This window comes from Sturnira hondurensis, unplaced genomic scaffold (genome assembly GCF_014824575.4).
Source record: "Sturnira hondurensis isolate 20B ecotype Veracruz unplaced genomic scaffold, ASM1482457v3 Scaffold0002840, whole genome shotgun sequence".
In the NCBI taxonomy this organism is placed as follows: domain Eukaryota; kingdom Metazoa; phylum Chordata; class Mammalia; order Chiroptera; family Phyllostomidae; genus Sturnira; species Sturnira hondurensis.
Window position 1 is genome coordinate 22026189 of NW_028075471.1, and position 23735 is coordinate 22049923.

At 54.8% G+C, this 23735-nt stretch overlaps 1 protein-coding gene across 4 annotated transcripts in view; it reads right to left on the bottom strand.

Moving 5' to 3' along the window:
* Positions 1-23735, bottom strand: part of GRB10 (growth factor receptor bound protein 10) — a 117081-nt gene that overhangs the window by 28519 nt on the left and 64827 nt on the right. For all 4 annotated transcript variants that reach the window (XR_005065731.1, XM_037041099.1, XM_037041097.1 and 1 more), the window contains 2 exons: positions 5433-5652; positions 1627-1768 (listed from right to left, as the gene is read on the bottom strand). Coding sequence is in view for 3 of the 4 variants with exons in the window: in XM_037041099.1 (XP_036896994.1) it covers positions 1627-1768; positions 5433-5617 (327 nt within the window). In the remaining variant the exon portion in view is untranslated. The remainder of the gene's footprint in view (positions 1-1626; positions 1769-5432; positions 5653-23735) is intronic.

Consider the following 23735-nt stretch of genomic DNA (forward strand, 5'->3'; position numbering starts at 1 on the left):
ACAGAAATGCAGACACCGACAGTGTTCTCATGGGGGACAAACGCCAATCCCAAGAAAAACAGCCGGCAAAATTCCTGGGTTTCCTGACTCCCCTTAGAGAGCTGGGCAGTACACGGGGGCGGAGGCCCGGTGCCTGTCAGCCTCTGTGAGAGCTAGATAATATTTTCTCGGTCTTATTTTAGGGTGAGTAACTTTGTAAACAACCTGCGTGACCAATCCACAGACAGCTTGTCTAGACCCTTATTTGGAGCAGAAGGTCACCAGGGAGGCAGACATCCCAGATGCCCTTCAGGCGTGTGACACAGGGCCACGGCCCAGCCAGCTCTAGCTCCAGACAGGAGCCTTTGCCGCATGCCCTTTGTGCGGATGGTGCGGCAGGGCGGCCTATTCGGAGGTGTGAGGTCGGCACCAGGGCAGTGCACCGTGGCTGGTGAGTGTGACGAGCAACATCTCTTGCAAGGAGTGTGAGGACCAGCAGAACCTGGGGACAGGACTCGTCCCCCCTTAGGACGGCAAATGTGGAAAAGCGCCCACGGCAGCAGGAGGGAGTGACTCCAGCAGAAGAGGCAAAGAGACTTCTGACTTACTCTCGATGGAAAGAGAGCGCCCCCGGGCCAGGGAGCCCTTCCAGTAGTTAGAGCTGGAGCTCCGGACCCTGAGGTCAGGCCGGGCCCCAAACTGAACACTCGCCCTGGGTAAGGCCCCTGGGATATGCACACTCACACCCGGTCACACCCAGCCCCGCCGTGCACACTGCATCCCAGCAAGGCCCACCACCCTGTGACTGGCCCTCAGTTTCCCTATGACAGAGGGCAGGTGACATCGATGCCTGACCCTCAGGGAAGTCCTGAGGAGCAAACAACTGTACGGAGACAAACACGTGAAGCCCACGGCACAGGGTCTGGCCCTCTGTGAACATGAGACGTCCCCGTCGTCATGGCACTCACAGCACACTCATCCCACCGCCCTCACACTGGGATAAACGTCACCGGGTCTCCTTCGGAGGCCAGACCACTCTGGTCCAGGCCCTGCCAACCAGGAGGGACAGTGCTGCCAGCCCGGCCCTGGCAGGTTGGTTCCCGGCGATGCGACCTCGGTTGCTGGAATGCTCCGTGCCTCAGTGCCCTCCAGTAACGTGCCCTGCACAGCCCCACTGCAGTGCAGAAGTGGTCACCTTCTGGGCTGAGCGAAAATTCTCCCGCCTGGAGCAGACTGTACTCAAAGTCACGGTCACGCTGTGGACACTTCTACTGTACTGAAGGTCAGGTGCCTGGGAGAGCCAGCGTTTAATGCCTCCCTTACCCAGTTACTGGGTAATGAAGACAACGTGGCAGTGAAATTGTTTCAGGAAACTAAAGCTCATTGTTTAAGTAGCAAACTGTTATTATTTTTTAGCCATTTTTATGAGACTCCTCCTAAAACATATAGGCCTAGCCCTGACTGAATGAATGAAATTTTGGCCAATAAATTTAAAAAGCCTTGCAAAGCCGCAAATATAATCGCAAGAGGAAAAGAACAAGAGCAAAGACCCCATAATTCCCCTCCCTTTTTCCCACAGCAATGAGCCGGCACGCCTGTCCCGAACTTGCCATTGAGCAGCCTGGCGCCCAAGCCCGGCCCGCTCACCTGCTTTGCCGTGACCTGGATCGGAGGCAGGGAGCCGGAGGCGGGTGCTGGAGGGCTCTCTGCAGCACACAGCTCCGGGAAAGGATTGGGGATGGCCGGCAGAGATGAGGTTTTGAACTGCTGATCTTCCTCCTGCAGGCGTCTGGGAGGAGAGAAAACCACTGGTTAAAACCACCACCTGACATGACCCAGCAGCCACACTCCTGCGGACACACCCAAGAGAAAGAGGCAGGTGAATGGATCTGTGTGCAGTGATCACATCAGGGCTGCTCACAACCACAAAAGGTGGAAGCGACCCTACTATGCACAGGCTGCGGGCAAAATGTGGCCCTTCCACACAAAGGGATGCGCTTTCACCTTCTGCCACACACTCCCCCAGATGGACCTCGAGGGCATGGCCCGGGGAGAGAAGGCCACCACAGAGGGACGAGCCCTGTTTGAGATGGCTCACAGCCCTCAGACTCAGAGGCAGGCAGGGGCGCCATGGGGTGTGGGGCAGGGCTCCATGGGGTCAGAGTTCTGCAGAGGGCTGCATGGTGCTGCGAAATTTGCAGCCCTGGGACTACCCTGTATACAGGGTGGAGACGGTGAGCTTTACTCGATGTGCGTCTTGCTGTAGTTAAACATGCAAGCGGAAGCCGCCATCTCCACTCCAAGGGAGCAGGGCGGCGCCCCTGACTCTGTGGGAAGTCCTGTACACTCACATCACAGACCTGTCTCATACCTCATCCTGCCCCCTCCACAGCTCTGGCCTAGGAACCCCCGACATGCGGAGGGGTTTGTGAACAAGGGCATGTTTTCTGATGGCCTTGAATCGAGCCCACCTCTGACCAAATAAAAACCTCAAGAGAGGTGCCCAGCGTCCTCATCTGAATTGTCACATGAACGCCTCTCTACACAAAGAGGTGGCCGACACAGAATGATTGACATGCAAATGAGTGTTTCACGGAGCTGTCCACCCCGAGGCCCAGAAGCCTGTGCTAATGTGGCCCCAGGCAGCCTAGCTGCACCCACTCACAGTGTTGACAGAGCCACTTCCGAACTGACATACCACCTCCCTCTCTCTGGCATTTCTCCAGAGCTCCCTGCTCCCAGGAACACACACCTCACCTGCCATACAACTGAGCAAAATATACAACTAGGACAGATCAGATGCAATCAGGAAAACAACAGAAAACACAAGTTCAAAGCTAAAGCAAAACCAGTGCAAGACGCCCCATGTCTCTTCTCTCCAGGGGGCCTGCTGGCAGCTTCCTGTCTCTGCATCTCCACTGGCAGGGGACCCCCTGCCCACCCGAGGGTGTCTCCACCCAGTGTGCTAATGCCTGGTGCCGGCTGTCCCTGTCTCTGCTCAGAGTTCCTGCTCCTTATCTGCACCCATCCACCCCTCATGCAGGGCGCCCCTTCACAGCATTTGGTCACCAGTTTTAGAGTCTAACTGAACTCATGACCTGTCTGGTCTCTCGGGAGGCTTGCTGGCACAGCAGTGGACACTGCAGCTGTTGCCCAGGTCCCCCTAACTTGGAGGGAGTCCTGTCAGCCATTCCACCTAGACCTGGCCAGAGGCCCCAATCACCCACGAGTGCCCACAACCCCTGAGACTGACTCCATGCTGGGAAGACGATCCCTTCTGACATCCTCAACAACAGGCCGAAGAGGTCGCCATTGCAGTGAACGGTGCCACTCCCTGTAGAACAGCCCTGGCCTGGGCAGAGCAATAGCAGAGGTGGGCATGCCCCTCTCCAGGTGTTTCCTGTCCAGACCTCAGACTGGGCACCCGAGGAACGTGGGCTGGACTCATGGGACAAGGCCCTGACGTCTGAACGTCCCTGTGGCCCCCCAACGCTCCTCTCCAACAGGCCCTTCTGAGCATTTGTGAAGTCCTGTGTGTTTTCAGGGAGTAAAATCACCCCCTACGATGGTATGACGATGGGCTCATGCTGCCGTTCATCTGCACAAACCCATCAAATGGCCAGCACCAGGCGTGAACTGTCACATGTTCTAGAGACTTCTGGTGATGGCGTTGTGTAGATGTAGGGTCATTGGTTACAGCAAATACTAACAACGTCCCTGTTACAGATGGTGATAATGGGGGAGGGACTGTAGGGCCCTGCTGGATGGGCGAGGACTTCCTGTGAGGACGGAGATGTCCTGCAACTGGAGACAGGTCACTGAACAGCGCTGGGACTGTCCTGAACACTGAAGTGTCACTTTAAGGCGGTTATTTTTATGTTATGTGAGTTCTATCTCAATAAGCTATGTCTCCAAGTTGACTCTGCAGCAGTTCACAAATATGGCCGAAAGCAAAGCTAAGGGACATCATGCAGGCTGGCAACACAGTGGTTCGGGTGGGCAGAGAGAGGACAGATCCTCCGCCGTCCCAGTGGGAAGCCACCCCAGCCACCCAGGGCTCAGGCACAGGGGCTGGGGTTCATCTGGGCCCTATGGGAAGGCCCTCCACCTTCTCCAGAATCCTCGGAGAGTGAATTTGGTGACAGTGAGCGGCACTCAGCTAGAGGCTCAAGGTGTTTCTGGCCCCTGAGGGCCCCCCATGTGCCAGCTGTGGGTCGGCACTCCCCAGGCCCAGGCTGACTCACCTGGGCACTCAGGGTCCCCACGCCACTTAGCTTGTGGGGCTGTGGACACCATGACACAGGACAAGAAATGGGGACTCAACAGACTTATGCATAGGAAGCTTCCCGCAGGCGTCGGAAGCACAGGGCATGCACAGGCAGCAAGGGGAGCAGGGTGGGGGGCAGGAAGTGCCCGGTGCTGTGCCGAAAGTGCCTGGTGCCCAGAGCCGGGAGCACATATGTGAGGCTCTGGGTACTGAAAGGAAGTGTTTTGCCAACACCCTCACAAAATCCTCTGGGATCCTATGCCTGTTACCCCAAATTTTTCAGCGTGCAAAGCAGCACTGCCAACTAGGGCTATGCGTGCACCCTGCATCCCTCGAACCCCCGCCCCTTGTATAGTTGAGAGTGCCATCCGAGACGGCTTCCCTTTGCCCACCCTGGCAACCCCCATGCCACTCTCTGTGTGCATTTGACTGTTTTAGATTCTGCACATGAGTGGTCCCGTGTAGGACTGTCCTCTGCGACACACTCATTTGGTAGCGTGCTGTCCGTGTGGTCGTCTGTGGGTGAATGGACAAAGGAAATCTGGTGAGCGCATGTGGGCATGCATAGGATATTACCCACCTGTAAGAGGAAGGGATCCTGCCATTTGCAACACCAGGGACATCTCTTCTGCTCACAAAATCTTTCCCCGGTGCCTGAATGCCTACTTGCCCTTTAACAACCAATTCAGAGACCTGCCACTTGCAAGGGGCCCTCCAACACTCCCTGGGTCCCTCCATCCAGCCAGCCCAGTATTTCCAGAGGTGTCTCCATTCACTGTCCTGGGGAATGTCATCAAATGTCTGCAGTCAAACCTTTCTGACAAGGGCCAGGGGAGGCTACTGTCCAGGTTCTGGGTCCTGATCCGGGCAGTGTGGCCTTAGAGCCCTCTGCTAACTATGCAAGAATGAAAGATTCCATTCTTTCCAGAGCATTGTCCTCTGATGGTTCCCTTTACCTCCTTCCACCTGGCTCAGAGCAGGGGCTCCACATATCAGCTCAATGGAACTGAGCAGGTACCCGTCCCAACCCAGTGCTGCCATGCTGACCAGGGCAGAGGTATGCACCTGCCTGCTGAGGTCAGGAGGCCAGAGCATCCCCGCCTTGCACATCACTAGCGGAGAGCAGCAAGCCGCCTCTGCAGCCGCACTGGTGCCCCTCCCCATCCCCCAAGGCCCAGGGTCCTACCTGGCGGCCAGGATGTGCACGGGCTGGGAACGCTGCACCTTCTGCTGTTGCGACGCCTGTGGCGGAGGAGGCCTGGCCCCGGAGGGCGGCGGTTGGTCACGGGTGTGCTGGCCATTCTGGCGCACGGGCGCTGTCTCCGACTGCATGCTACAAGCTGCGTATAGGCTCTCCAGGGACGTACTCATGTCGCTTACCAGCGCTTCCAGGTCCACGTCATCCTCTGGGAAGTAAAAGGTGAAGTGAGAAAGAAACTTGAGTGACAGTGAGGGGTCACAGCCGAGTGTGCACCTCAGCAACCAGGTTCCCAAAATCACTTTTAAAAACACCATTGGAGGGCACAGGAGCCTATCTGAGAAGTATGAATTTGGGTAAGGACTAATGCCTATTATGCTTAGTAATATTTACTGATATTCCAGAGGCGAATTGGTCATTAGAGCCCACGTACACTCTCACCTCCCTATGCGGGAGGTGTCTTTCAGCGCACTTTCTCAACGCACGTATGCGTTGGGGTGGGGGCTGCACTCAGCCATGACCCTGCCCTCCTGGCCTCAGCTGGCTGGGTCACAGGCAGACATGGAGCCCTCATTAGGCCCCTCAGGATCCCCCCTTCCCTGAAAATCTAGAAGTAAAGCAGAAACAGAGCAGCACCCATCACACCACCAGCCCGGCCCACTAGACCCACCAGGAGGGCTGCCCAGTGGCCGAAGCCATGGCAGAGAGGCTGGCTGTGGGGCTGTGGACCACCGGGCGCCTGGCCTCGGCTCTCACCTGGCCTGAGAGCCAGGGGAAGCCTGTCTTCATGGAAGAGAGCCTGCACAGACACACAGAGAGAAGCAGAGACGGCTGCGAGAGAGAACACCGGTGAGGACAGAAAATGCCAGAGATGTGCACTTGGGGACATGGATGGGTAATTTTATGCAGCAACTTTGATAGAACACGGTACCCTGAGATGTGGTCAAGCATGGCTCTAGATAATGCTGATAAGGTATTATCTCGATGTGACTGACTTTTAAATTTGGGGACTGAGTGCAGCAAGTGGCCATCCGCACTGAGTGCAGCAAGTACGTGTGGGCCCCATCTCATCAGGTGAGGCCTTAAGAGAAAAGACTGAGGTCCCCTCAGGAAGAGGGAGTCCTGCCTCCGAACTCCTCCCTGCAGCTGTTCCCTGGGTCTCCAGCCTGTCCGCCCACCCTGCAGGTTTTGAACGTGCAATTCCAGAGCCACACGAGCCAATTCCTTAACTACCCGCCTCTGTACGTGTGTGTATGGACGTGTGTGTACACGCACATCCTGCTGGTTCCATCTCTCTGGAGAACCTGGCTAATCCCCGGTGAGGGATGGGAGCCAGGACTCTCAGAGATGCAGGGAGGGCCGGGGAAGGGACAGAGCTGGAAGCTGGGGCGTGGGCTGGGCTCGGGCAGCTGTGCCTGGCTTGGCTCCCATCCTGTCTAAGGCCTGGCTGCTTCCTGCTGGGAGCGCTGGAAAACATTCCTACATCCGTATAGTCAGTGTGCTGCGTGCAGCAAGTGTGAGATGGTTTCTCTCGTCTGTAACCCAATATGTTACAATAACACTGACTCCTTTTCCCCCCCCGTTTTCCAGATCGGTCACTTTTTAACAACTTGGTAAATAACAGTTGAGGGTGACTCCGAGGCAGCACACTGCAGGTCACGTATCCAGTCTCATTCGTTCCCCTAACAGCCCCACGTGACACCCACTTCGCAAACAAGGGGCTCGGGGCTCACAGTGGCAAGACCCTCGGCCTGCCAAAGAGTCCTAACTAGCAGGACGGAGAGCTGAGAGAGGTCACTTACTGGGAACAGCTGACCCTAGCCCTGGCCCAGGGGCCCTGGCTTTGTTTTTTCTGGCTGGGGGTGAGCAACTGCACCCGCCGGGGGGAGGTGTGAGCAGTGGGTTAGTTATTATCTGCTCTGGAGCAGAGCCTGGCACACGGCAAACACTTGGGAAACGTTACTTATTAGCTCCATTCCACCTATTCCTGCAGAACAATATAAAGGGTGGCCATTAACCTGGCCTGCCAGCGGAGCACCGGGCCTAGAGGAATTCAGCAACTTGCCAAGATCTCACGAGCACTAAGTAGTGAACCTTGAATTGGAAAACAAGTTTGGCAGCTACTCTGAGCTCACCAGGTGTGCACTCAATGAATGAGCTCACAGAACTTTCCGGAACACTCTGGCTTCCCTGCCTCTCCCACTCCCAACACAAATGTCTACCAAGGTGCAAGGGCACAGAAAGACAGAGCCCAGTGGAAAGGGATGAACAGCTGTCTGAAGGAGGCATCCGGGAGAGGCAGGCTGTTGACAGATCACACAGGGTCTGCCGGACAATGGACGGACAGAGGGATGAGAGGGGGACAGTGGGAGGCTGCGGACATGGCTGCTCAGAGACATGGAGGCCTGGCCAGTATGGCGGCTGCTGATGCCAAGGACATGAGTGGCTGAGGAAGAGGGGACAGGGCCGGAGGGCCAGGCCGGAAGGGAAGCAGGGAGGCCCCGCCAGGGACCTGGGTGCTGCATTTCTAGGGGCTGTGAGGGGATCTGCAGACGCGGCGGCAGCTCAGGTTATAAGCAGTCAAATATTAATCCTGAGGCCAGATAGGAAGAGGACAAAAGTGCTGAATTAATCATTAATAATGACCATGGCATTAAGATTTAATGTGTCACACGGCAGGACACCGAAGTCAGCAGACAGAGTCCTGGGGGCGGGGGAGGGAGAGGGGCAGACAGAAACTCAGGGCCCTGGCGGGGCAGGGGCCCGAGCTCACAACCCCCCTGTCCCTGTGGGCTGTGTGGCTGAGAGGGGCCCTCGTCTGCAAACGGAGGAAGCAGCACCGACAATGATAAAAATCACAGACAACTCCTGTCCTCAGACAGCCAGCTGCCAAATCAGAACCCAGTGGCCCAGTGCATTCGCTGAGACCTCAGGGTGCTCGCCCGATGAAGGGGGCTGTACGCTATGCAGCTGCTCGCAGATCTGGGGAGCTTCAGGAACGTTCGAGATGATCCTATCCATCGTCAACACCAGGCATGCCCTGTACTGATACTTAGCTGACAAGTAATAGTAGCTCATTGTAAGCTTTGTGATGCAATTCAGTGCCCAGAAACCCTCACTCACCCTGTTGACAACTCCAGGTTTCTATCTTAATGGGCCACTTCAGAGTCAATATGGGGTGAACACAAAGTGCACTGACATTATAGAATGACCTTCAGGGTGCACCCCGGTGGCCCGGAGGCCAAGGCCAGGCCAGCAGACCCCAGGCCCGTGCTGCCACGTTCTGGGCTTGCTCGGCCACAGGAGGACACTCAGTAGACTGCAAAGGCTGGTCTCTGTCACGGTCACCCTGCCTCCAGGACTGGGCAGGAGGGTAGTGCTAGATGACAGATTTCTCCCAAGAAGAAAAGGTCTTGCTTCCCCCTCAGGTGGACTTCCACTTGAGTGATTTTCTCCTCGGCATTCCAGAGAGCCCTGGGCTGTGCTCACTGCGAGGGGCAGCCCTGTCTTTTGTCCTTTGCCTTACACTCCTTTTCTCAGGCACCAGGGGCCCTCCCAGGCCACCACTCTCTGCCCCTTGCTTTCCAGAACACAGAGTAGTTTTGACATTATTCCAAGTAGATGTTAAAGGTGAACTGGCTGCTAGAGTATAAACACAATGCCACCCTCCCAAAACACCTCACCTCTCCTCTGAGGTGGGTTCCTGATAAAACTACTTCCCACGTTAATACATTTAATCACGGCTCCGTGGAACTCAGCCAGGTCAACCAGACACTGCGCACTTAGTAGGTTGTAATTTTCATAAGTCAAATCCAACCACTGTATTGGTGTGTTTCAAACTGGCCTGTTTTCCACAGTCCTTAGAGCAAAAATAAAGCTTTATGTAAAGAATCTAAAAGCTCCTACTGTAGAACAAAGTTTAAAATTTTTTGTAGGGCCAATTAGCATTCTATCTTTTTAGATACTAAAAGCTCTTACGGTTACCTGATCTTATTTAAACTTTGTTCAGTTCTAATGAGGATTCAGAATGGAATCTTCCAAACTGGGATTTGAGAGACTTGATTCCAAAGACAACACCTCTCCCCGTCCTTTGAAATGCTCCTCCTCTAAGACGTTACCGTGGGCCCTTCACTTCCTGCAGACAGGCCGTGCGGGTCGGCTCATGTGCCTCCCACTGCGGGTGGCCCCTGAGTGAAGCATGTGCGGATCAATAATCAGCTACTCATCAAAGCCTTTCTGCACAGCCACATTTGATTGGCAGAATCGAAGAGTTGGGGCATGAACAAAAGAGATAGTTCTGGAAAGGAAAGCAGGCATCATGTGTCTGTTCACCGCTAACTCGATGCCAAAATACTTTCCGTGAGAACGCACCTCCCTCCGGCAGGAATGCTGGAAGGGGAAGGAAAACGGTTTCATAACTCACATCTCACTCCACACTCGTTTATAAGGACGCAGTCACTGCAACAAATATAGGTCAAACAACGCGGTGGTAAGTCAAGATATTAATAGCTACTTTCCTTCCTAGAATAACGCCATCTAAAACGGGCATCGACTTTTGTCCCAAATATCTGAGCAGCTCATCTGATCTCGAACTCACACGCGCTCCTTGCCTCACTATCGTTACCAAGCTGAGGCCAGGTTAGCTCTCCAAGGGACGGAAATGCAGGGGAAGAAATACACGTTGGCCCATGGGCGACTGAGGGTGGAGCTCTTCCTTTCACCAGGCTAGGAAGGGTCTCCCCCGCCCCCCACCGGAGCAGCCCACCACAGGCACAGAGGAGGGTCAGTTACAGATGTCCCAGAACTCAGGGGCCCCACCTTGCCTCCTTGACCACATCTGCTGGGTTTGCAGACTGTCTCAGTTCTGTGTAAGGGCACAGTACTGAGAACACTGGGGTGGTCATCTGGGCGCCTTGGAGAACTGGTAGGTGCAGAACTGGGTGTTCAGAACACATCTGTACCGCCCTCCCGACAAACGCATTTCCTCCCTTCTTCCTCCCAACGTATCCCAGGGGCAGTCCAGTCCGAGCTGGGAGGCAGGTGCAGCGGACTTGCTGACAAAGCTAAACACTCCAGGGTGCTAAGTGACTAAGAGCAGATGCGTCCCCGGTCGATCCCTGAAAGTAGATGGCACTTGGGAAGCTACGACAGAGCATGGAGAGGCATCTTCTGGCTCCCATGATCCCGGGGGTTTCTTTGGTGATGAGAGTACCAGGAGCATCTTTAAGATAACATTCGGTCTTTTTTTGCTCCTGAAACAACTCCAGACATTTTATCAAAGTGAAAGAAACTTCTTTTGTTATTCAGAACCAGCTTCTTCCTACCACACCTGAGTTTATGCTAATGAGGACCCCAGAAAACCACAGGATGGGGGCCCATTGCCAGGGGAACCAACCAAGTGATTAAGAGGAACTTTCAGCCACACCCTCCTGAACTCCTGAGGGAGAGGGGCCGGGGACTGAATCCATCACCAGTGGCCAGTGATTTCATCATGCCTGCTTTGTGATGAAGTCTCTCTAAAAACCCTAAAGAATGGAGTTCACAGAGCTTCTGGGTAGGGGAGCAGGGTCAGATGCTGGGAGGGTGCTGCCCCCAGGGAACCCAGAAGCTCCACATTCTTTCCCCACACCTCACCCTTTCCCGTACCGCACCCTGTGCGTCTCTTCCATCTGGCTGTTCTTGACTTACACCCTCTCATAAGAAACTGCTAATGGGGGGAGCAAATGTCCCCTAATTGTAAGGCTGACTTAATCTAGCCGACGATCAAACCAGGCCCAGGTCCTTCCAGAACTGAACTGTACTGGGGGGTACCCGGCTGGTGTGGGAGAATGGCTCAGTGTGGGAACCCCACCCCCACCACATGTCTGGCGTACTGAGAAGTCGGTGCATGCACAGAAGAAAAGGGGACTTTACTGTACAATATTGTACCTGGAAATTCCTGAACACATGTGCACATGCCAAAGTCCTTACACACTTCTCTCTGGGCACGAACTAAACGTCCAGCCTGCAGAAGTATTTTAAACCCAGACCATGTTCGGCTGGCCAGCTATTTTTGTTGACCTCTAAGCAAGTAAAACCTTGTGCAAATATAACTCGACAGTCCAGTGAAATGTCTTTTTGGCACACCAATTAATCTTCTATTCTCACGTACCCCAACCACATATACTTAATTTTTCATATGTAGAGTTGTTTGGACATAAGGAAGCAACAAAAATGTGAGTTTGTTAATATTCAGAAATTGTTTTGCTTTAATAATCAGACCAAAAAATTAAGACTGAATCTGTTTCTTGTTTTTTTAAGCCATTTTTAAAAAGTAAAAGCAGGTATATATCCACTCACCCCCCCATCCCACCCCCCGCCAAATTAAAAGCCAAGAAAGACCCAAAGAGGCATCTGCACACTCCAGTTCTTAGCAGCCTCATTCACATGTCACAACGGCCAAGGGGCGAAAGCAGCCCCACCGCCTATCAAGGAAAGAAGCAAAACGGCAGCCATCTGGACAATGGGACATTATTTGTTCTTAAGCAGCAAGGAATTCAGACACAGGCTACGGCATGGATGGGCCTCGAGGACATTACGCTGAGTGACATAAACCAGCCACAAGAGGACAGATCCTGTAAGATTCCACGTACGTGAGGTACTCAGCATAGCCAAACTCACAGACACGGAAAGGAGAACAAAGGTTCCCAGGGGCGGGGGCGACGGGAGGACTTGTTTTATGGGGACAGAGTTTCCGCTCTGTACAGCAACAGGCGTTTTGCGGCCGAAGGGTGGTGACGACAACTTGAATTTACTGTAAGTCACTGAACGGCACCTGAAAACTGGCCGAGATGGTGCATTTTGTGTTGGGTGTGCTTGACCACAGTTCACAAAAGAGTAATAGATAGTAGAAACATTTTTAAAGTGGGAATGTTTAATATTCTCAAATATGGCCACTTAAGAAATTGGTCTGGCTACTCCGCCTGGGCACCTGTCAGGGCCCCCACCCGATGCTGGCCTGAGCAGAAGCAATGCCACACGCTGGGGCCTCACAGGCACGGCCTCCTGGGCCATCCATCTTGGGGAGCCTGCTCCAGGGGCAAGGGGCCCACTCATACCCCTGCCCTCAGCTGAAAGCTCCACCCTCCCCTTCACTGTCTCCCCGCACCCTCCTCCCTGGCCTCCTTCAGCACCAGAGCCCAGGAAATGGTGGAACAAGGCTCCTGTTGGCTCGCCCAGAGGTGGGCTCTGGGGGATGGATGCAGTTGTGACAGAAATGTGGCCCAAGGTGACCTGGAGGGGACAGGGATTTAGTTGGGGAGAAGAGTCAAGAGTCACTTCAAGAGGAGAAATAGTCCATCTTGAGGGTGTCAGGACCCTGCCAAGAGGCAAAGCAAGATTGGAGAATGCCTCAGGCCCGGTGGGTGTGGGGGAGGTGGCTGAGGGCTGAGGGGCTCCCCTGGGTTTGGCCCCTCTGGGAGGCCCGGACAGGCAGGCTGGGGAGGGCCCAGGCCTCCAGAGTTTGACGAAACGTGCATTCCTGTTCTAATAGTCGTTAATTTTCAGGACAAATGTGCAGTCTTCTCCCCCAATCCTCTGGACCAAGGCAGGCAGGTGTTCAAACCTTATGACAGACACGTATGTCCTGCTGGCACGGGGGAGGCTGGACCACAGGAGTTAGGTTCTGGATGGGCAGCGCCTGTGGGGACATGGCAGGCTTGTGCCCTGTCACAAAGCGACACCCGCAGTGCTCAGGCCTTCCCCAGAGCAGCCAGCAGCCCGGGCAGGAAGGGGCCAGGCTCCCGACTGCGTGTGTCTCCAGACTAGGTGACAGCTCAGGAGACTGCAGGAGGGAAGGGGCTGTCACAAAGTCCAGGGCAGGTCTCAGAGTCAAATGCAGACAGCCTGGCAGCCACACAAGTCTCCCTCAACCACAGAGCAAACAGCACAGACGTGAGATAATGATTAATCGCTCTGGACTTTGATTCCATGAGATGTGCTGCTTCAGCCTACGGGTTAGAGTGCTGTGGATCCTACCTGACACCAATACCCGGATGAACCAGGAAGCTACCACATCTCGCTCAGGGAGCCTCATCCCTGAAGTCCAGGAAGGGGCTCCCGATGGGTGGGGAGCATCACCTAGGAAGGAGAGCCCGTGTCCCCTCTTTCTTGAGTTTCATCTGGCCACGGGAGTGCAGGTGACCCCTGGACATCACCAGGGCTTCATTCAGGACCCCAAGGCTTGAATTCTGCACAGCGACTACACAACACAGGACCTGAACTATGCACGACAGACAACAGCCCAGACCCCACAACACAATGTCTGTCTGTTCTGTTGGAAGACAATCACAGGCGGAAGAAAGAGCAGAAACACGCTCACAAGATGTCCCTCCGAGGGGGCGAAAGACGAAGTACACCTTTCTCACGCAGTCCTTCGTGATTTCATCTGGTTTTTTTTTCCCTTAACCTTCTGGTCTCCACTCCTGAATCTCCTCTTACATCCTACACTGGGCAGAAGCCTGGGCACAAGGAACTGGGCAAACAGCTTGTTATTCTGGAAGGTTCTCACTTTCCATCAACCTGGCATGGATTAGTCCAAGAGCACTAGGACCAAACAGGGAAAATCCAGGTCACAGTCCACTAGTGTCACTGGCTTGCACTGCACTCTCAAAAAAAGCAATTTTTTAGAAGGCAGTTAGACACCCGGACATTTTCATGATCCTGTTCAGTGTTAAACACCCTATGGCTTTAACTCAAAAACATGAAGTCCATGCAAGAGGCCCACATTTTCCTTCTCTTAACACATATTTACTGAGCGCCAAGGACGTGTGTGGCATCGCTCCAGGCACTGGAAGTGCAGATGTCTCCAGAACAGACAACGTCCTGCCACCTCCACGTCCCGGAAGGCAGCAGGGTGGCAGGGCTGGACACAAAGTCACAGGGAGGGTCTGAAGCCCCCTCTTCCACGTCTGGAAAAATAATTCCTTGCTCTGGTTCAGTGACAGCTCACAGGAGACTAAGGGGGTAGAGGCAGATCTTGTGAGACAGCCAGGGGGCTCCTCCTGGAAAGGGGCTACCTCAGCCGGAGGGAGGAAACCCCAAGACTGAGAGTCTTGAGAGAGGCCCACAGACAAAGAGGACCTAGGTGAAGCGAGTGTGGAGGGGCCCCACCCAGAGCATGCGCCCGAGGGAGGCCCTGGGGGCCAGGCTTGCTCCTCAGCAGACAGAGGAATTTTCAAACCAGGTCTCTGTTTACAGGGGAGGCAGGCAAGGGAGAACACTCGGCCCTCAGAAGGGCCCGAGGTGCAAGGCTTCAGCACGGGGGAGTCAGTCCAGGAGAACGTTCCAGGCGATTCCAAGAAATGGCACCGCTCCCAGAACTGAAATGCCCAGGAGAGAGGGGCTGGCTTTCCAGGATGTGGATGAAAACAGGGTTTCGCAGGAAGGAGGGGATGTTCAGGATGGGGCTGCTGTGGCCAGGAATCTCGCTGTGTCCGGTGCCTCTGGAGCCCATCTGATGGGCGGGGGGCTTCTTTGTGAAACCAAGTTCCTGGGACTCACCTGGATCCATGCTGAACCCACATTTTTGCGGTCCAGTCGGGAAATGAACAAAACTCATAACTGAGGGCTTGTTATTCTCCTAATTCTTTTTCCATTAAGAGAAATGATAGCACATGTATGTGTAAATGGTACCTTCTGAATGGTGGTCCAGGGAAAGGGTGCTCTCGGGACCCCCTCTCCAAATCTGTCTCTGATGGGCTTGAGTTGTGGCTGAGCCAACACGGAGGGAGGGGTTCCACAGACTGGAGGCGGGAGCTGGAGGGCGGGGGTGGTGTGTGTCTGGTTTTTGTTCTCTGTAGATATAACACTGCATTTATTAATGGGGATGAACAACAGCCGCCATTTCTTTTTTTTTTTAATCCTCACCCGAGGACATTTTTTTTTCACTGCTTTTAGAGAGAGGGGGAGGAAGGGAGGAAGGAAGGAAGGGAGGAAAGGAGAGGGAGGGAGAGTGGGGAGAGGGAGAGAGTGAGACAGAACCATCCAACGGTTGCCTCCTCGTATGTGCTTCAACCAGGGACTGAATCCACAACCCAGGCATGTGCCCTGACTGGGAATCGAACTCGTGACCTTTTGGTCCATGGGACGATGATGCTGCGAGCCACTGAGCCACACGACTGGGGCAGTAGCCTCCATTTCTTGAGCATCAGCAGTGCCAGGCCCCAAGCCAGGCACACCTCAGAGCTCCCATGGTCTCTAACCTTCTTAGCAAACCAGCCAAGTGGGCATTTCATAGGTTTCTGATGAAGAAACTGAGGCACGGAATTACTCAGCCAACGAGACAGAGAACACAATCCCTGGAGTGGAGAGGCAGACCCATTCCACAGGTGGGAAGGCTGCTTTCTTCTCACATTTCTTCAGTGTTACTTTTCCTAATTTTTTCCTCACTGAACCAGAGTAGCCAGAAGGCTGGAACTGCGCCTTTGCCTCATGATCTAACCTCACACCTGGCACACAGTAGGTGCTCAGTTAATGCTGGTGGACAACGTGGAAAATGGAGTCACCAGCCTGCATAAATCAAGCTGTAGAATTTCCCCAAAAGTCAGCCAGCCAGGCTGCTGAGTCGCCGATCCTGCAGCTCCTTGGAAAAAGCCCCGCCAGGCAGGTTGCATGCGGGCCACAGGGTGAATCAACGCCAGACTGTCTGCTTCCAACAAGGGGTGGCTGGGGTCCAGCAGGGGCTGTCCCGGGCACTGCGGCTCCGCACAGGAAGCGCCGCCTCGCAGGCGAGACCTGTGCCCAGGAGCCTGCCTGGCCACACAGGCCCTCTGGCTGTGCTAAGGTCGAAGGGTCCAGAGAAGGACCCTGCTCCATCTCCCTCCCAAAAGTATAGCCAGCAGCACCTCCCGGCAGGGGCTTCTACACTGTGACTGCCCCTCTCACCCCCCGCGCCCCCACAGGTCCCTTCTCCCAGTCAGCCCAGGCTTCCAGGATGCAGCCGGGGCCCCACAGAGCAGTCGCCACCGTATGCAGCATTGCCCTCTCTTTCTGTCCCATGGGGCGTCCCTGCAAGGGACACGGCTGTCCATCCTTGGGGACAGCTGCTTCACACCAAGACCAGCCTGTCCTCAAACTGAGGCCTTGGATGCCGAGCCCTCCTCAGGACAGGAGGACTTGGCCTTTGGTGAGACATGGGCTCTGCCCCAGAAGCGTTTCTTTTCCGGGCAGGGAGTTTGGGAGCAAGGGTAGGTGTGCAACAAGTCACAGACGCACAGCTCACGTCCCCGAGAAGCACAGATATCCTTTGCCCTCGGTGCTATTTCCTTTGCAAGCACTCCCCTCTGCTGTGTCCAGTGCACTGGAGCTCATCCGAGTGGGCGATGCAGGCAGATGAGGTGTGGGGGCGGGGGCGGGACCACAGCCTTCACCAGCATCTCCGTCCGCCCTGCACCACGCCCAGGAGCTAAGTGCTGTGTGCCAGTTCATAGATTAGAGAATCAGGGTTCAGAGAGGTTACGACACAGACCGGGCCACATGCGCTCTTGGAGGAGCGAGTCCTCCCCTGGTGTGGCCAGCAAGGCCAGCACCCTTTCAGTTTCCCCCTGAAATTAGAAACATAAACACCACCTCAAGGAATGTGGCACTAAATTGGAAAGACAGACAGGCCGCTGGCACAAGCGTAGAGTGACAAGTTCTGGGGAGGAGGACAGGCAGCAGGAGAGCACCCGGGAGGAAGCGGCTTATCCAACGTGCCGGAGGAGCGAGGGCCACCAGGCGGGAAACCAGGAGGATGCGCACCTAGGGTGTGCTGCCGCTGGGGTGCTCAGAGACCTTGGTAGGAAGGACAGACTTCAACAGCACATTCCAGAAGAGCAAGCAGTCTGAACACTGCTGCCTTAGGTGACGGGCAATCAACACGAAGCCAAATGTAGAGTGAGGCCTCACCAACAGAGCCGGAGCACACAAAGTGCCTGAGAAACTGAGCAGTGTCCCCAGGCCAGGTTTTAACAAAAAGAACTCTGGTGGCCAAGGAGAACGGCCAGAAAGTGCCCTTGGAGGGAAAGTGCAGGGCCATCAGTGTCCCTGAGAGGGACCCCACTTGCCCCCAGGTCCGGAGATACGGCCTTGCTCTGACACAGAAATCCAGTGGCCTCTGTGTTGGTGGCCGGGGGTCAGTATGCCACGTCCCCAAGGAGGAAGTATATGTGATGCAAGGTGCTTTCAGCTGCTGACGAACCAGCTGGTGAAGAGCCCACTGGGGTGGTTTTTTTTATCCTCACCCAGTGCACGCCTATGGATTTTAGAGCAGGGGGAAGGGAGGGCGCGAGAGAGGTGTCCATGTAAGAGAGAAACACGAACCCGCTGCCTCTTGTATGCAACCTGCGACCTTCCCATTCACGGGAGGACGGCACTCCAAATCACGAGCCACCAGCCAGGGCTGGCGCGATCTTTCAGTCCATTCAGCGCAGACGCACTGAGATGGAAGGATGAACATGCGGTGTCCCCACTTCCTCTAGGCCCTATCCCCACCCCCCCTCCCACCCCCCGGGGAAGGTCAGCACTATTAGCAAAGCCTTTCTTGGTCAGAACTGACTCCGGACTCAGTGGGTGTCAGTTACCAGTCCCTGGCACGTCCTGAGGGAAGCAGCAGAGGTCAGTGAGGCCACCGGGCATGCTCCCGGCTCCGGGCCGGGTGACTGAACTGTAGAATCACATCTGCCCCTTGGAAGGAGGCTGAAAGAGCAACCTGGCCATACACCCACCGTGCCTGCCTGCCGGTGGGGGGCCATGGGTCCCCAGGACTCACTCCGGGGGGTGTGGCATCAGCCGTGTCAGCAAATGTGACACACGCAAGCTCGCACGCTCCATCTGAGGGTGGCAGTATGTCCCATCCTGAAGGACGCAGGCTTGCGTTTCCTTACTCAAGATCTCTAGCTTGGGATCTCTCTTTGAGGGTAGAGCTTAGTAGTACATAGGATCAACGGCTTATTCCTAAAAGTGTTTACCTGGAATGGCTGGTGAGTGGTGGCTTAAAAAAATTAGTAAACTTGGGTGAGAATGAATTATTCGATTTTAGGAGACAGCATATTCTGACAGAATCTTCATCACCGCTTTTTACATGGAATGATAGCTCAATGGCTCCCTGGCATTTGTTTCTAAAAGCATTTAGACTTCCTTGGACAGAAAGGCCCAGATGTGATACGGCCAACAAACTACAAAGGACACACTGCCCATGGCTGTGTCCCTGGGCTTTGTGTTGCCTGGATGAGCAGCGGGTATTCATGGAAGGAAGGAAGGAAGGAAGGAAGGAAGGAAGGAAGGAAGGAAGGAAGGAAGGAAACAAAAAAACGACACAGCAAGAGGATGAAAAGCCAAAGCACCAGAAAACCAGGAGCCGCGGGGAGACGGAGACAGTGGGTGCCTCCGTGCCATTTTGTCCCCACCTCCCACCTAAGGACAAACGGCCTTCCACGTGGAGGACGGGATGGCACAGAGGAAAGGAGGCGCTGGCCCAGGATGGCAGAGGACACCTCGGAGACCCGACTGACTTTGCTGCTTTCAAGGACCAGGGGAATTTGGCTAGGACAGCCACCGTCTCAGTGTGAGCCGCGGACATGGGTGCAGAGTCAGAGAAAGGAACATATTCGTGGACATGAGAGGACAGAGGGCTGGTCCCGGGGCAGGACTGCGCGGAGGTGAGAAGCCTACCTTCAAACCCCTCCCTTGGGGTGTGGTCTGGGCAGGTGTTCTGATCTCCGTGCCTCAGATTCCCCCAGAAAGACAGCCCACCTCCAAGGACAGTCAGGGCACTTCAGTGGGTAAATGGTGAAGCTCCAGGTCCTGACAGGTTAGGAACCTGCTGCTTCCACAAGAGGAAATCGCTGGCACACAGAAGGAAGGGGGCAGGGCAGGCAATCGTGGCCCGTCCCGTCTTACTCGCAGACTCGGATCCACCGACCCAAACTGGGGCTGCAGAACCACTAAGGGCAGTGATCAGCTGTGGCCGGTGTCCCTTAGGGTGCAAAGATGTGCAGGGGAAGTTAATTTGTGGGGAAGGGACAAGAAGTGATTTTTTTGCCTCCTAGACTTTTTGTACCTCAGCCCAATAAGCTGAGTTTAGGCATGGGGTTGGGGCAAAATCAATCAAAATTATAAATGACTCTGCATCGCTACCCAACCAGAGACCAGGATTCGTTACTCCCTAGGGCTTGGTTGAGCGTTTCAGGAAAAGAACACGGTCTTTGGAAGACAGTGACGTTTCACTCTAAGGAAAGGGTGCTAAGGAAATAAAAGGGGTGTGTGAGAGGGAGAGAGAGAGGACAAAATGCTGAGGATATTCTCGTGAGTGGCGCTGTGGAAGAAGAAGCCATGAAAGCCTCAGGTGGGCCACAGTGGAGCCCTGGTCACAGCAAGGATGAGGAGGGGCCCCTCCGTCGTCACCCCTCAAACAGCACCGTGGGAAGGGAAGGTCTGTGTTGGCTGGTCTTCATCTTTGCTCCCCCGGAACTGTCAGAACCTCCCACGGGGCGGGGGGCAGGCCTGTCTGGGACCCGTCCGTGTATTCCTGGCATGTGAGCTCAGGAATTCTTTAAAGGCTCACCTATTAAACCCGGCTCTGCGCAAGGCACCGGAGCAGAACCGTGGGGCAAGCGAGCCGTGGCTCTTACCCTCGAGAAATGCATGACCTCCTGGGAAAGGGGGATGCAGTGCCGCACGAAGTAACCCCCACAGGGTGAGTTAGACACATGGTCCTGCACTATGGGTGGCCTCTAAATCCCCTCCAAGTGCCAGGCTGGACGGACTTCCAGTCTCATTTCACCGCTGTGCGGCCTCTGAGAGTCCTGGGCAAGCTACCCCTTCTGGCCTCGGTCTCCCCCTCTGTAGCTTGGACTGAGGGAAGAAGCAGAGAATATGGGGGAGGCATCAGCATGGGACGCCATGCCGTCACTGTGGCCGCTGCTCATATTTGTCAGGACAGACACATGTGAGGGGAGAATCGAAACCGCACATGGTCCCTGACCCGCCCGAGGTCACCAGGCACTGCTTGGAAGGCTGAGGGACAGGAAGCCCGCCCAGAGCCTGGTGGCCACCAACACTCGAGGACACGCGGAGTGGCTCCCAGAGGGAAGCCCCAAACGGAGCCATCTCCCTAGATCGACGTCACCTTCTCCCTGAACTGACGTGCCTCCTAGTCTTTCCACTTGGCGAACAGACTCTGCAAGGAGATATCGGGGCTTGGGGAGCAGTCCTGTCCCATCCTGCCTGTGTTTCTATGTGGGGGCTGCGGCTGGAAAAGCGATATAGCCGCCTGGCGCCGCTCTGCGCAGTGCAACCGCACACGCACAACGAGCACTTCTGGCTTCAAGAAGACCAGGAGGAAATCAAAGCCGGGAAGAATGCACAGGACTGTGCATGGCAGGGCCTGGCAGGGGTCCCTGATGCAGGAAGTGCGTGTGCTGGAGCTGTGTGCCCGCCTCCGAGCCAGGCTCCAAATACATACATCCCAGGAGGCTGCCCCGTGATGTACCCACAGCCCAGACTCCACACGGGACGTGGTCACGCTGAAAGGCACTCGCAGAAGACATGTGGCCGGCCCCCCAAGCTGGAACCCTCTCCCAGCCCCCTTCAGTGTGGGCGGTGTGGTAAGCAATCGTAACCCTCAGAAACAACTGGTTTGCAAACCCCGACTCCCTCACACTTCACGTCTCAAAAACACTGTCAAGGAAAAGCTACCCAGGAGGACCATATGAGTAAGCAATTCCAGCCCAAAGTACAGATGCACAAAGGACCAGACACAGGGGTGCATATGGGCACCTGCATGCACAGGTCCAGGGTGCGTCACTCACGGTGGCCATGGGGGCCGGGAGACTGATGGGTGGGCAGATAAACAAAATGCGGTCTGTACGTGCGGCGGAGGAGCACTCAGCCACAGAAGGAGCGCAGGTCGGATGCAGGCTGCTGCCAGGACGGACCCTGAAAACAGGAGGCCACATGAAATAAGCCAGACCTATGCATGATCCCTCTGACAGGCGGCAACTAAGCTGAAGGGGCGGACCCAGAGAGAGCCAGCAGCACAGAGGCTGCCAGGAGCTGGGGGAGTTGCTGCCTGGTGGCCACAGAGTCTCTGTTTGGGGCAACAGGAAAGTCTTTAAAATGGGGAGTGGTGACAATTGCCCCATGCTGCAGATGTCATGGGTACCACTGAACAGCACGCTTCACTCAGTTTACTATGAAGTATATTTTTACCATGCTAAAAATGCTCTTAAAGAGCCCTCTAGGGCAAGTGCAGCCATTACAAAAATGACCATGTTCCACAGGAAAATGCGCCCCCTCCCACACGGTGCTGCGAGGACCTGCGTGAGGCGTCTGTGTAGCTGCCACTCAAAAATAAGCTGCTTACAGGCAGGCTGAGCTCAGAGAGATGGGGGAGTAAATCCTCCGTCTGGGGGGAAGGGACGGGTCAAGGAGAGTCTTGGGGATCCTTCATTCTGGACACCAGGGCCCTTGCAAAGCACCTGCTACCTCTCCACCTGAGACAGCCCAACGCCTCAGGTCTGTTGCCAGAGTACCTGACGGCACCCAGACATGAAGGAAGGAGGGGACAGCATCCGTGGGTCTTGGTTGAATTTCGCTTGCCGTCCCAAGGGTCCCGTTAAGAAGCCCCTGAGCACCAAACTCCATGTCAGGCACAGCATGGTCAGGGAAGGTGTGGTCACCCAGGACAAGGGCACCCGTGCCCTCCCCCTGCAGACACCCAGGAATGCGAGGACACCTGAGGACCAAGTGGGCGGCCCTCAGACACACTGGAAGGACAGGCCTGTGCCTTTAGGCCCTGCATTCTCACTGCTCTCGAAGTCCTCTCAGTCCCTCCCTCCCTCCCTCCTTCCCTCCCTCGCACAACCCTCTGGCAACCTGGGATCTTTCTACCACCTCCATAGCACTGCCTTTTCCAGAATGTCACAGAGCTGGAGCCATGCCTCTCTCACTTAGTCACATGCGTTTAACGTTCCTCTGAGTCTTTTCGTGGGTTCACAGCTCATTTCTTCTGAGGGCCAAAGAACAGCCCATTGTCTGGATGGGCCACAGTTTATTTATCCATCACCTACTGAGGGGCGTCTTGGTTGCCTCCAAGATTTGGCAACCGTGAATAAAGTTGCTATGCACATCCGTGTGCAGGTCTGTGTGAGAACGCATGTGTTCAGCTCCTCCGGGTAGTCAATACTAAGAGGTGTGACTGCTGGATCGTACGGGGAGACTGTGTTCAGTTCTGCATGCAGCTGCCCCACCGTCTCCCACAGGGGCTGCCCGGCGCTGCATCCCTGCAGTGTTGGGTGGGGGTCCCTGTTGCTGCACGTCCCTGTACTGGATGTTGCAATTTTGTTTTCATGTGTTTGCAATACGTCGTCCATGCCCCTCATATTTTCACACTCATTGGCCTGAAGTTGCCACGGCCCCTCGCTTTGGTTTCTCCAGCGGCTGCTCCTGTGGTGTGCCGTGTCTCCCCTCCTCCCAACCGAGGGCTGTGCTGGGGGTATGCCGTCCAGGAAGGTTGTACAGAAGACCGAACTGGCTTTCGGATCTGTTCCTGTCTGCTGAGACCGTCTTCCTGACTTCACGGACGTCCGGTCTTCATGTTCATAATTCCTTCCCCACTTCTTTGAGTCCCTCCATTTTTATTCTTCCAATTTCAATCTGTCTGTCTTTCAAGGCTCAGAAATTGAGTCTGGAACACCTTTCACACAAGGCGCTTCACAGCCTCCAACCCGCAGCACATTCCTATTCCATTCATTCTGAGTAATGGATATTTTCGTTGCGAATTCCTCCGGAGCCCACGAGTGAAGCGGGGTGTGTGTGCTAAAGTTTCTGTTGACTTCTTTGAACGTTTTCTTGACTTCTGATTAAACCGCACTGGGTAAAAGGCCGTGGCTTGCGTGACACAGATTGCTTAAAACATACATAGCACAGCTTTCCGTACATGGTCAACATTTTAACAAGCTACACGGATTTCAGAAAAGAATCAAGAGTCTGTGTGTTGTCTGCCAGTTCTGTGTGTATTTCCAGTGTTTGAAGCCTGTTAACACTGTTCTGGATATGCTTGGAATTGCCCCCGGCACTTTATTTTCTAGTTTCCCTCTAATGTCCTTCCCCCCGACACACATTTTTTGTCCTTTTCTACTTGATGTTGGTTGTTTTTATTAAATATAAATGCCCTTCTGTTTTTTCTTTTCTGCTAGTTTTGAAACGATAAATGTTAGACATACTTTTTTAGTAACCGTGGTCAATATTTCAGTTACACATTATATTTTAAAG